Raw genomic sequence first — 15472 nt, forward strand, 5'->3', positions numbered from 1 at the left:
AACTTTTAAAGTAATTGTATCTTTGACAGAAATATTATCAGGGTTATTTTTCATGATGGAAGGGCTTCAGCAGTTTCACAACGCTGAAATTGTATCAAAATTTTCAATCCTAAAATAGGCTACTACTAAAGAGTTAAGACACACAAAAAAGTTTCCTATGTTACTGAAAAGAATTACAGTGGCTTCAGGAGAAATTATATTTGTATTACAAATTTAAATTACTCCTATTAAATATGTAAATAATTTTAGAATATAATGAATATTAAAAGTAAATTAAGTGCATAGTATTAAAACCAGGACCATTAGTTTGATAAAAAGTAAAATAATACTGTGTAATGTTTATTAAATAATAAAATACATAATGTTGGTAATTTATGTCAAATTATTTTTCACTGTTTAAAACTCTTGTAATTTCTCTGTAAAAAAAAAAAATATATATTTAATAATCCACCTGTATCACATTTATAAACAAATAATAAAAATATAAATGATTAGAACTGAAACATATTTTGTATAAAATGTTCTTAAAATTTATGCATTTGAAGTTTGGCTACAATTATATGTCTGAAGCTATTTACCGACTTTTCATAATTTAATATATGCTGACTGAATTATTATATTCATTTCCTTAATAATGTATCTGGCTGGATATAACACAGATGCAATATGTAACAACTGTAACCACAATCTATAGAAGTGGTTAACAATTCCAAGATGATTTGATAGATGCTAGTTCTGTTATGTAGTATCTATATGTGTTTTTATATATCATTTATAGTTGTCATTACTCATAACAAAATAAAACTTTTAAATCATCTAGCAGATGCAGAACACCACAAAAGAACCAAAATATCAACACACCTAAATGTATAATATACTCATCTCATGCTAGTTGATGTGCACTAAATCCTAAATTGATATGATCCATAAATAAATTTGTAATAAAATCCTATTTCAAGCCCCCGCATTAAACTCTGTTGTTTTTGAGTTCTCTTCATATACTTATTATGCGTGTATGTAATTATATAACATAATATTTGTTTTACTTACACAAATTGTCTCGGTTGTTGATACCAGTTAGTTTAATTCCCCATCTGTTGATCTCTGCATTTTTACGAAAAGGATAACAAAACATTATATTTAAAACTTTTTAAATAACTCGCAGGGTAAAAGTAGTTGGAACCTCTGAACCATAAATAACAAAGAGACATAAGGCACTGGTTTTCTATAAGTGTACGAGCCATCATCTTTATGCAACATCCTAAAATGTGCATAAGGCTAATCTGTCCATGTATTGCATTACAGGCTGGTGCACTTAACAGAAAGCTGATGCTGGCATTCATTTTTAGGGAATTTTTTTAGTTTTTTCTGCTCATATGAACAAGGGTGGGGCCAAGATGAATAACCAAGATCAATTAATTACCAACATGATTATGTTAGTTACAAGCTTTCAAGCTTATGTGGCAAAATCATATGCGAAAAATAAAACTTTATTTTTCATTTGCAGAAGAACTTATAGCTCTAATTTATTATTACTGATCTGATTTTATTATATCATTTAAAATGTTGCATAATCAATTTATAAAATAAATAATTTTTAAAATTCTGATCAATTTTTTTTATATAGGGTGTCCCATATAAAACGCAACCCAACCTTATATTGGTAGGTATTGAAATAATAAAAAGGCATATGTAAATGTAATTTTTATTATTACCATCCATTACCTTACATTTAGAGTAAATGTTGGAAGTGGCCGCCATCTTCTTGAATACAAGCTTCAATTCTTTTTACAGCGTTTCTTGCAACTTTTTTCAAAGTTTGTGGCTGGATATTTAATACAGCTTGTTCAATATTGACTTTCAATCGTTCCAAATGTTCGTGTTTGTTGCTGTAGGCTTTTTCTTTGAGGTAACACCGTAGAAAAAAATCCACCCCAGTCAAATCTGGAGATCTTGGTGGCCACAAGCCTCGACCGATAACACAATTACCAAAGAATTCCTCTACAAAATCCGAAGCTGAACCTGCATAGTGCGATGTCGCACTGTCGATGTTGTAGCCAGCAGCGTCCGTCTTCCTCTTCCAAGAGTGCGATGAACCGAAATAAAATATCCTGATATCGTTCTGCATTAATGGTGTACTCGAAAAAAATAGGATTATTTTCTTTCGCGATATCCCGCACCACACACCCGACTTCTGCGGATGTAATTGTTTTTCGTGATAAACGTGGGGATTTTCAGCACTCCAAATTCTACTGTTTTGGCTGTTTACGTAGCCATCCGAATGAAACCGTGCTTCATCTGTGAAAAATAACGAATCCATAACGTTAATTCCCTCGCGCAGAAATCGACGGAACCGTTGACAATATTGTAGCCGTTTTTCTTTGTCGGGCTCAAGAAATCTATCAACCGTTTGAATGCGATAAGGTCGTAATTGTAATCGTTTGGTCGCCAGATGAACAGTCGATTTAGACAAATTAATTTCAGTAGACAAACGTCTGATCGATCTATTTGGCGAGGCGAGTAATCGGTCTTTGATTTCAGTTACTGTATCTTTATTCAACACTGACGTAGATCTTTTGTGTTCCTTGTTATTAACAGAACCGGTCTCTATAAATTTTGCGACTAAGCTTAATACTGATGTTTTGTTAGGAGTTGGTTTATCCGGGTACTTATGGCGAAACAAATCTTCCACTGCACTGATTTCGTACTGAAGTACGACTCGACAATGAAAACATGTTCATCTAGCGAAAACACCATCTTGTCTCTAGCAATACACTGAACGTTATGATTGCATTGTTGTTACTATCGGTAGTGTTCTACTGCGTCGCCGCGATGTTCAGATGTTGGACGACTCCATTTCAGTAACGAGTAGGGGAGTAAGCTTGACTTTTGAAAATTCCTGGATGAGTGATTGATGGGTTACGATTTATATGGGACACTCTGTATTTGTAGAGTTGCTTTTGTTTATGGCCTTAACCGTAGTGAAATAAATATTAAAAGTCAAAATAGGCGATAAAATAAAAAACTATTAGACTAAATTTAATGATAACTGAAAATTCCATAAATAAACAGCGTAAAATTAAAAATTAATATCTGTATTGAATACAAATAATAATAATACTAATCTGCTGTATTTATTTGTAATAATAAAAATATAACAATGCAATAATATACATCAACAGCTTACAAATGCTTGCTTAATATCTGCCACATCAAGTGGTGGTTTAGAAGTCTTAAGTTCTTCACATATTTTGTATGCAATGTTAACTCGGTTGTCTTATATTGTCTTCATAAACAACAATCATTTTGTATGTAATGACAAATGAATCAAACTGCTGAAAAAAGGTCAGACTTTTCTAATTTTACATCAATCTTGAGACCTATTTGTCAAATGCCGGTCTGATTTTCATTTATTAATTTTGAAATTGAATATATCACTTCTCTTTTCACAACCATTTTATTCATAAGGAAAAGTAATACCGAGTATATGTTTATAAAAATTTAATAAGTACAAGAAGAAATTAAAATAAATATTAACCGAATCGATGTGAATTCTTTTAAAAAATAGTTGAAACTGATACCAAGCAGAAAGAGATTTAGTGCATATCATATATTTAAAAAAAATATATATATATATAAAACACATGAAGAGAGGCAGCAACACTTGAAAAATAAAAGGAAATATTGGAGAAATGAAAGCAAAATGATATTAATATCAGACATTAACACAGAATATCAATGTTTGGTATAGAAGAGAGCTAATAGAAGGCAAGATTATACAGTACTGTGTACGGGAAAAGAGATATCTGTTAAGCTGCCAAAGAAAAAAATAAATATATGTGATTTCAGAAAATCTCCATACTGTAATTTTTGACAAAATTTGAAGTATTAAATAAGAATAAAAGAATTAAATTTATAATATACCATTTGAACTAATGTATTATCGGAGAAGTCGGACTAAATAAATGACTACATTATTTTGTAAAAATTATGAGACTACAAAAGTACTCTCAGATTTCAATAACAGCACTTCAATTATCATACAAAAAAAACAGGGGCAAATAGAAATAAGAACTACTGTACAAAATAAGGTTAATGTTTCACACTTATAAGTTAAAACTGAGAATAATTTATAGAAGAATAAACAAAGAAGGTATGCTAGATGAAGATCAATTCATTATCAAGAGAACTCAAGAAATAATTTAAATTTCATATCTTAATTTGAGACAGGTCGAAGAAAAAAAAAGGTATGTTCAAAATATTCATGAATAATATATTTATTTCATATCTTTTTCTGATAATGAGGATAATCTTAAACTATAATTTTAAAAATTATAAAAATCTTTAAAAATTATAGTTTAAGATTATCCTCATTATCAGAAAAAGATATGAAATAAATATATTATTCATGAATATTTTGAACATACCTTTTTTTTTCTTCGACCTGTCTCAAATTAAGATATGAAATTTAAATTATTTCTTGAGTTCTCTTGATAATGAATTGATCTTCATCTAGCATACCTTCTTTGTTTATTCTTCTATAAATTATTCTCAGTTTTAACTTATAAGTGTGAAACGTTAACCTTATTTTGTACAGTAGTTCTTATTTCTATTTGCCCCTGTTTTTTTTGTATGATAATTGAAGTGCTGTTATTGAAATCTGAGAGTACTTTTGTAGTCTCATAATTTTTACAAAATAATGTAGTCATTTATTTAGTCCGACTTCTCCGATAATACATTAGTTCAAATGGTATATTATAAATTTAATTCTTTTATTCTTATTTAATACTTCAAATTTTGTCAAAAATTACAGTATTTTGAGAAAAAAATTATCTACTGATACAGCCGTTTCCAAGTAAATATTTTAAATTCTGTAGCTAAGAAAAAGATTCCATAATAATTTTTTTACGATCTCGGTAAAGCATTTCAGTTAGGTCCATATTTTTTACTGATGAAAAGATGCATTAGCTGTGATATCAGAGAGGATGCTTACAATTGGTTAAAGTCATGAAATTTAATTTTTTTAAATGTATAACATGTAAAATTTAGGTCCTCGCTATACGATGTAAAGGCTGAGTGCCTCCTGCTTCTTTTATTGTTTATTAATGACCTGCTTGAAAATCTTGAACGATTCATTTTAATCTTTCACAGATGACATAACTATGTGATATCTGAAAAAAATTATTTAAAAGGAATTCCGAAAAAATTATTCACAGAATAGATTGTAACCGACTAAATTAAATATGGATAAAACTATTGCATTGTGGTTTTCAGAGAGATGTAACATTGCTGATTGTGCGGGTAGAATTCCCATAAATGATAACAATAGTTCTTCTATTGACCACAAAGCAAAGTTTCTGGGTGTTTTTTTGATGACAAGTTCTTGTGGGATTATCAAGTTGATTTTGTTTAAAAAAAAATAAAGCTGCACTATTTTGCTCTGAAGTGTCGAATTAATAGACGCTTAGCTTGTAATAATTACTAAATGTTTATTTTGCCTGCATATATTCACGAATAAAGTATAATATCATCTCTTGGGGCTCTCTCAAAAACTCAGAATGAGTTTTTAAGATATAATAATGGGATGATAGATCATTATCTGGCATCCACAAAATCATGTAAATCGATATTTAGAAAATTAAAAACTTTAATTTATTCCTTTGCGATTATATTTATGAGTGTGCAATCTCTGTTTAAAAGAATGGTCTCTTACTCATAAAATACCAATATCCACCAAACCAGACAATGGAACTATTTTTGTAAAATTCAATGCAATACTTCGGCTTATAAGAAATGGACTATTATACTTGCATTGCCATTTTTTAATAAACTTTTGACGTAATTGAAAAATCTTGGCACCAGTTTATTTAAAATATAATTAACAGATGTTCTTTTACAGAATAATTCTATCGATACATTTTTAAATAATACTGATTAAAAATAAACTGATTTAACATGTTGAAAACTTGGTTGTGAATTATTTCATAGGATTTTTTTTATATGGAATGTATTTCTTAACATAATTTCTTGTGTCTGTATTTAAATAATTAATCTTTATACATATCTATTTTTTACCTTTTTTTTTAATATTTTTAATTTATTTTTTACTGATCTATGTTTTAAACTGATCATCTGCTTTATCTAAAATTACTTAATTTTATATACAGCAAACATGACTTGTACAGATATATGTATTTACCTGTCCAGTGTAAATTGTATATTGCCAAATTCCATAGCTCGGTATCAAATGATGTAGGTTTGATACTGTTTAACTACCTTATTTCTCACAATTTTTAGTTCATTTTATGTTATTTAGTTATTTTTTGAGGGTCTGTACCCGATTAAATAAATAAGTTTATATAGATTTATTAAAAAAAAAAAATAATAATTATCTACTTACAATTATATTTAACACAGCATGGATAATGAAAATTGGTTTTACATATGAAATTGGGTGGGCATACTGTTTTAGTACATGGATCTTGACACCTTCCTTCCATACATGTTTCATGTTGTACACATTCTTCATCGATAGAACATAAAGTAACATCTGCAAAATAATATATATTTTTTTAAATAATAATAGATAATGATTCTATACAATTAGAAGTTAAAAACGATTAAAAAACTGTTTTTATAGTAAGAAACTTTTACTGTATCTGTACTATTATGCAAAAATAATAAAAACAAATATAGTATTGATAAATGGGTTTTTAAGTATATAATATTGAAAAATACCGTTACACAGACTTTTTTTTTCATCATTATAAAATGATAACCTAACTTAATGAAACACATTAATGAAATGTAACCTGACTTCGCCGATATACTGAATTTTTTTTTTTTTTAAATTCAAGACCAGTTGGAAAACTCAGAGTAAAAATTTATTCATATTCTCGATATTCTGTAGACCCTTAGCTCATACTTGATAGTATACGTTTTTCATTATTTCTCTTCAATCCATGCAGTTTTCTCATTTGGTATTTTTATTAACACATAACAGAGCACGTTTCATTCATCGATCAATATTCTTAAATAAAAATAGAAAAAGATAATTTAAAATAATCTTTAAAAAAATTTCATTTTTTTCAAATAGGTAAAAATATAAAACCACTATCAGCAGCAGTCTACTAATCCATAATTAATCAAAAAGCTAAAAATCTAAAGAAGAATTTAAAAACTATTTTTTTTTAATACTTCTCTAGCAAGTTTTTTAGTCGGTTTTGTTTGTATTTATGATTCACAAGCTACAAAAAACAATTTTGTACATCTCTAATAAGGTAACATCAGCTTGGGATTTGTTTAGGATTCTAGTTTATTTTTTTAGAACTAAATAATATAGAAACAGTGCTATCATGAAAATGTTAAATGTGAAATGACCAACTAGAAATAATAACATGCATTCAAATCAGATTATACAATGAAGCTATATTTTAAAGAAACTTCTAACCAAATTTCAATGGTGATAAACATTTGTCAATTAAAATTTAACGCTGTTATGCAATTTTCAAATCAACTGTACAGAAAACAAGCAGTGAAACATCCTGATAAATTGTAATACGGATTAAGTAAAAATAAAATTGACTTCCAAAACATAAAAATAACAGATATTTTACATTTGTTTTACTTTATTCAAGACAGCAAAAAATTGAAAAATATGATTTATCATCTATATAGATGATGTATTTTTTAATGAACTCAAAAAAATTCTCTCAACCTCTCTTACATCTATCCAACATTTAACCTACAGCCCCTGTTAAGGTTGAATAACCTGATTAAACCTGCAAGGTTTAAGGTACCTGATCTTACTGGGAAGCCGGATTGGTGAGCAAATATATATTTGGGACTGATGACTTATTCTTAGTTTATCGCTGCAACCTGATGGAGGCCAAGCCTGATATCATTAACTCTAGATCTGACATCTGAAGCAATGAAATTTAAGAGTAAGCATGATGATCACCTAAAGGAGACAGCCTTCATATTTTGGTATTGTAGAATGACACCCTGCACACTTTAAATCTCAATCATTAATATTAAAAAGGGCTAGCTAGATTAGATTTTGGGAAAAATAAAGGATGAGATTTAAATTCAAAGATTTCTGGGACATGATATATTTACAGTTTAAGCGGGAAAAAACAAAAATTGAATTAATTAAATAATAAAAAAAATTAACAGACATACTAATGTTAATTAATTCTTTATGACAATACAGAAGCATTAGGAAAGATAGTGTTCAGGCAACGATATAATCAAGAGTATTGAATTTAATGGAGTTAGAAAACTGGTAGAGGATAGATGAAGGAGTAAGTTCTTTATTTCTCAACTTTCAATGAGTAAATGAAAATTTCACTAAATACAGTATTTTAAACATTTACCAAAACATACAGATGAAAAGATTATAAAGAATTCACTAGATTTAGTAACTTTGAATAATTATATTATTCAAAGAATAATTATTTTAGAAGCCTGTAATCATATAAAAACTTTCCAATGATGTAAAAGATAGTAGGGGTAACATGCGGTCAAAGATATTTTTAATTGATAATACTGCCTATCCGATTAAAAAAATTCCTTTCCTCTTACAGCTTTCTTTAAGTTTTCTGTTACATTATACTTTGTTAATCAATGTTGTCTATGTTAGATTATACATTTATTACTACACTGCAGATTTTGATAGCAGTATTATAAGTTATATGTAAGTAAGATGGCTACAGTTCTTACTCTGCTTTAAAAATTAGCTGGAAAAATATTGTACGACTTTCTTAGCTATGCCGGTCAAGTTATACAATACCTTGCACAACTTTTATTACATTATATTTTTATATTATATTATTATATAATAATAACAATAGGTATAACTATTATATAAAATAGCCTATATATAAAAATATTCATATATAGGTTAATAAATTTGCTTAAGTATAATTTTCACTAAATTTAACACCCCTATCAGTAAAGGCTAAAATAAGAAAAAGAAAGTTTTATCAAAAACCTTTCCTGCATTTTAAGTCCAGGGTCTATAATTTATGATTTAACTTTTATGATTAATTTAACTTCTTTTGAAGCGAAACTTTTTAATGTAGGCTTTGGGAGGAGGAGAAAAAATATAACTGAAAAAAAATGAAAAAACACTAGCTGATTCCCCCACTATGCCTACCATGTGTGATGCAATACAGCTGACCATTTTGTATAGAAAACACATGCTTCAACTTATAATAACGATTAAACTTCTGTGTGTATTTCATTGTTAGTTCATATTTCTTATTAATAAAAAATATTATTTGTGTATACGTTATTTTACACCATTATATTCATATTACACTGCGTAAGAAGCTTCGCTTCTGTCGTGTGCCCATGCACTGACGCACTTATTTAAATAATTTTTGGGTTATTTATACGTGCATTGTAGTCAACAAATTCGCTTTAATAAAGTTTTTCTAAAATTTCACTGAAGAAAATTGAAGTTGGTTATTTTGCAATACTCCCCTACCCCATAAAGAAATTTTGAAAAAAATTAGCATCATCAATGTCCCATATATAGAAATATTTGAGCCAAATTTGAAGAAAATTAGTTTGGTCAATCTGACCACATTTATATGTGTTCACACATAGACATATTTTTTATATATGTACATACATACATATATTTTTCTGATCTAAATAATCTAGTTGGATCCTAAAACAAAGATTTGCAAAAAAATCTGATATCCCATTTTTGACATGATCACCATACTTGCCCTTTAATTACTGTGGCTAACAAGAAAGTAAAAAAAAATACATATGTTTTATTAAAATTAATTTTTATCACATACTGTTTTTCTCCTCAGCTCTTTTAAATACGTTCACAAAAATCTCTCCTTCTGCAGAATGTTTTTTTTCATTTTGTGTACCAATTGTTATTTTGTAACATACATAAATATATTATTAAGTTTTTTGAATACTTTAAAATTAAATGTATTTCATCTTAAGCTAGGCATCATGTATAAATTTAATTTGATTGTTAATTACATTTTTATTGCTGTTTTTTAAAACGCGTATTTTTCAGATGTAAGGGATTAAAATTTGCGCAATTGAATTCTAATATTGTCATATGATAAGAAATATGTGTTTATTGCTTATTTTCCCTTCATTTTAACAGCATAATTTAAATCTTGATTTATTATATTTATATGTTCTATTTTAAAGAAGTTTATATGTTCTATTTAATATTTTAAAGAAGTTTCTATTTGTCATTCCTGAATAGAACTTTTTACAATTTTGCTTCAAATCTTCTATTTTAAAATACTTGCTTTATTATAACTATTTAAATTAATTTTACACTTTCTGTAAAAGTACTTTGAAACAGTCATAAAATAATTATATCCTACAGCCAGGCTGTTAAGCTTTCTGTATAAATTCTAAATAAATGACACTTAATGAAAGTAAGCAAGCACTTTAAAATATTACCATTGGCGCAATGAGAGTAAAATAAATAAACACAAAAATATTCTTTGTCAAAAAATATCTTTGGACCAGATCGGATGACCTTGGACAAATGACAATAATAAAATACTAAACTTAAAACTACTGTATAATTAAGACATTAAAATATATGTACTTAACGATAACAAATGGAACTGATAAAATTGTTCACATCATTACAAATTAATACTTACTATATGATGAATAACAAATTGGATAATGATCTTTAACTATACACATGGCACCTTCACCGTACATTTTAACACAAATGTTGTTCAAACATGGATCAATACAATAATGATCTGGTCCACAAGATAAATGCCATGAACAATCATCATTAATGTAACATTCTGAAATGAAAAAAAAATATTAAATATATCTTTCTAATTAAAAATAAGATAGAATAATGCAATTTAAAGAAATTAGTGCCCCTAATACATTACCCCATACATGCATGTTAACTGGAATAACCAGATGATTTAATTATTATTTCCCTTAATAATTATTAAAGGGCATAATTGATTTTTAGAATGATATAAGACAATAATTACAATTATGTTAATAATAATATGCTATCATTGTTGAAAAAAAATTATTTACTCTACCACTACCATGAGGTGTGGAAAATAGCATCATGTTAATTCATCCATTTTGGTCCACACACTACTAGTCGGTTACCAAATCTTCTCTTGAATTTTTCAGCATGCTTCCCAGTATGTAGAGGTCAGCTCGCACTGAACCTCTGCCTTTAGTTCAGATATACTTCTTTTGGGCAATTAACTGATTTAAAAAATTGTTTAATCAAAATCATTGATTTAAAAAATTGTTAGAACTAGTCCCTAAAACCACGACTAAATACAGGTAGGTTCTCTAATAAATCATATTTTAAGTTCTCAATAAGTTTTTAGACATTTACTCAAGTTTCCACTTATATTTATCTAACAAATATTTTTTTAAATTCTAATGTGAAATTTTAAACCTCTGACCAAATTGCATTCTGTAACGGTAAACTAAAGTAAAAGTGAGATATGGATTAAAAATAAAGGCTAAATTTTACTTTGTTTTTGTGTCATTAAAAAGAATCTGATGTGGACACCGTATGACTTCCTTGTACAATTATTAAATTACATATACACGTTTTTTGCTGCACTTCATTTAAACTTATACCGGTTAAACTTTATTTTACCAGTATACAGGAGTTCACTAAATGGAATAGTTTATTACTAACTTTTATTTATACGACATCAAAAATCTAAAACTTTTGTTATCAGCAATTCATGAAGATGTGAATAATACTGATCTAGAATATTATATTATTTAACAAGAGTTGTAAGAAGCATATTACACACAAGTGAAAAAAATATGAAGAATACAGGAAGTATTTTGAAATTAATAATTTACAAATCATTCTTATTGTAAATGAAAATAATTTTTCCAGAAAAGTAAATTAACATTTTAAAAAAATATTTGAATTCAAATGTCAATGGTAGTTAATAAAATTATTTTCAACAATCACTTTAAATTGAATACAATTCAAAAATGTAGTTAGTACCAACATAACATTGTATTTTATTGTGAAGTTCTGTCAAATAATTGAATAAAATGATTTTTAAAAAAATAAATATACAATTTTTAGAAGATTTTACTAAGAAAATCGAAAAATAATACGATTCCTTCGTTAATTCTGAAGGACATCTAGAATAATTGAATATCATTCCCTTGTTCTTAATGCCAACTGCCCAGTCGATTGCAATCAAAAATGGAGGTTCACAACTAGATGTTACAACAGTCCTAAATACAAAATTTCAATATTCTACAGCTGATCATTTTTGAGAATGTAAAAGGTAAAAACAAGATAGGCTTTGTAAATAAAATTATTCTAATATACTAAGATCATGCTTAATGTTTAAAAACATTTTTTTTCATAAGCAAATTATTTCTAATTTTGAAAGAAAATAATTATAGTGATCTTTTTCTATAAAAAGTTAAATCGGTATAAGGCACTTAAGATCCATATTACTGCAGCTAACAAGGGGAAGGCATGGGCTTCAGGACACTGATTTGAACCATATTACGTGTGTACTAACATGCAATATTCAGTTATACTCAAGAAAAATGGTCCTAAAAATTACCTTAGAATTTTATATTAGTTTATATATTAATTTTGTTTCACGTTGCTCAAGTAGAAATGCGGTGTAAGTGAGAACATGTTGTTCCGTAACTATGCACACACTGGTTCCAATCTGACTTCATATACATATATTTTTTTTAACTTTTTTTTTTTTTTTAATTTAAATATATTGATTTATTAATAATTAACCTCTGTAAAAATTTTTGAATTAAAATGAAAAGTACATAAAATTCTATTTCACAAATAACTTCATTTTTTTCATATTATTATTAAATTATTATTTATTGTTAAACATTTTTTTACATAGAGAGGTTAATAAAATTATTAATATATATTTAAATTGAAAGAAAAAAGCTAAAAAAATATATGTATACGAAGTCAGATTCGAACTGATGCGCCTCCCCTTGTAAGATTCAAATATTTCATTAATTAAAATTTTATTTGGCTATAAATCTGGAACCAATGAAAATATATACCTCTTATGATACAACATTGAAAAGCCCTCAACAAGGGCTTATTACTACAGTTAAAAAAAATCAAAAATCAAAATATTTTGGACTTTGGGCTTTTTTGGCCCAGTTGATTGCAATCAGAAGGGGAGGTACACAACTAGATGTTCAACAGTCCTAAATACAAAATTTCAACATTCAATGGCTAATCATTTTTGAGTTATGCGAGATACATACTACATAAGTACAGATGTCATGCCAAAATTATGGATTCAGGGCTGATTAAAATGGATATTTCAGTTGAAATTTGAAAACCAAAATTTTTTGAGATTCCTTTACTTCATACAAGGAAGTAAAAGACAATTTAATTCAGAGTTATGGATTAAATAAACTGTGATGTCTGGCAAGAGTGATACATATCCATTGTCTACTGGCCATAATTTACAACCTTCTTGCATCTAACATAGAGATAAAATTCTTCTTTTTTTTATTTATCTATGAGTCAGCGGCTTTTGTTTTTTTAAATTGCATCAAAATAGGTAGTAAAACTTTGAAAGCCAGAAAACAAGTCTGATTTAAAATATACTGGATAAAATTCTGCATTTTAAGTAAATATTATTACATAGTAATATTTATTATTTTCTAAAATATATTATTATCTATGTTTGTGCATATGTGCTATTAACAAATACAGACAAACATAGATGATCTTCATAGTAAAGATGAAATATGGAATATAGATTGAAAATTAATTTAAAAAACAAATAAATAATGAAACATGATTAAATTGTAAATCATGTTTCAATACGACATTCTTTAATATCCTAAATGTATATCATAAATTAAAAAAATATTTAAAGATAATTCATAAATAATATTTTTTAATCTAGAAATTAGAGTAATAATTATTTGTGCATTAATTGGCTTGTCTAATGTGGATGTAACTGCAGATCCTTCACTTATCATCCAAAATTCACATCTATCACCGTGAAAAGCAACGTAATAGTATTCTTCAGAAAATATTTTTTTTTCAGAATTAATTCCTATAAATATATATATAACTTTTTTTAATTTGCTTATGTTTGAATCTATACTATTATATATAGAGGAAGAGGGTTTCTGTTTGTTAGGGATAAACAAAAAAAAACTACCTGATCAATCGCAACCAAATCTTTACCCATGTTTCTTGGCATCACTGAGAAGGTTTTTACATATATGTAGCAGTGGAGATTTGCTGGTTGAAACACAAACTTTAATGAATTGAATTAATGAACTGTGAGCCTTTATCACTGTGTGAGCTGGGTTTGAACTTGAATGATTTGAATCAATCAAATGAACAATATTAAAAAAATAATAGAATTAAATTTACATTAAATAAAATAAAATTATATAAATTTAAAAAAATTCTGTTTAACAATAGTGAACTTCCTGTGGGGACTATGTGTGAGGCTAGAGGGTGAGGTATGCGAGCAACTTGTGGGAAACTAGACCACTCGTCACCATCAACTGGTAATAAATGGGGTGTTCCTGGGGCGCTGTTTTGGAGGCACAATGGGCTGTTCGTATAATAGCTCTATCTGATATTCAAAATTTAAACAGGGTATTTGTTAATAGGATGAAGGCTAACTTTTGCACCCATCAGATACACTCTCGATCATGAATCAAACAGATCATGAATTTTCCATCGTCAAAGGTGTGCGTACTTTTGTTACCGTAGTTACTATTATTCAATTTTTGTAATTTAGTTTCTTTTACAGGTTTCTATAAAGCCTGAATACTGTAATTATTTGTGTCAGTATTATTCTCACAAGGATAATGTACAGTGTGGGGGTCGAGGGAGTGGAGCCCTCTGGGTGGAGGGAATGGCAACCAAAGCAAGCTCTGTGGGTGTCCAGGGCACTGGTCCTCCTGGGAAATTGGTGAGTGAAGTGAGCTCTGCAGCCATGAAGTAGACTTGGCCCTTGGCTCCGGGAGGTCCCAAGGAGCCCCTGAGTTGCCTGTGGAATTCACCTGGGCTGACTTGAGCCGTGAGGGTCCAGGTTCTGGCTAGGCGGACCAGCTAATATTTATATAAATCAACACATTTAATCATAATTAATTGTAAAGGAGTAAAGGTGATTATTCATAAATTGTTTGAACAATTGATCTAGAGGTTTAACGTATGAAAGGAAACACAACTAACACCTACAGATAAAAGAAGATGAAATTTTTTTAAAGAACTACTTATTTTGAATTAAGTGATTCTTAAATCATTAAGATCTGCTGAAATATGAAAATCAAATTGTAATATAATCATGGTACTTTCTTGTACTCATTATATATATATATATATATATTTAAAAAATTAAAAAGTAAAAAAATAAACAGAAATTCTCTATTATGGACTTTCTGAAATTTTTTTTTTTGTAATGGAGTATTTTTTAAACAATAA

At 27.9% G+C, this 15472-nt stretch overlaps 1 protein-coding gene across 1 annotated transcript in view; it reads right to left on the reverse strand.

Moving 5' to 3' along the window:
- Window positions 1–326: 326 nt before the first annotated feature.
- LOC142333342 (uncharacterized) overlaps window positions 327–15472 on the reverse strand; it is a 58575-nt gene continuing 43429 nt past the window's right edge. Inside the window, exons 13-15 of the mRNA XM_075380363.1 lie at window positions 10656–10811; window positions 6401–6550; window positions 327–416 (exon numbers count right to left, since the gene is read on the reverse strand). Of these exons, the coding sequence (XP_075236478.1) occupies window positions 415–416; window positions 6401–6550; window positions 10656–10811 (308 nt within the window). The 3' untranslated portion in view covers window positions 327–414. The remainder of the gene's footprint in view (window positions 417–6400; window positions 6551–10655; window positions 10812–15472) is intronic.

Source organism: Lycorma delicatula, chromosome 12, assembly GCF_047948215.1.
Source record: "Lycorma delicatula isolate Av1 chromosome 12, ASM4794821v1, whole genome shotgun sequence".
Lineage (NCBI taxonomy): Eukaryota > Metazoa > Arthropoda > Insecta > Hemiptera > Fulgoridae > Lycorma > Lycorma delicatula.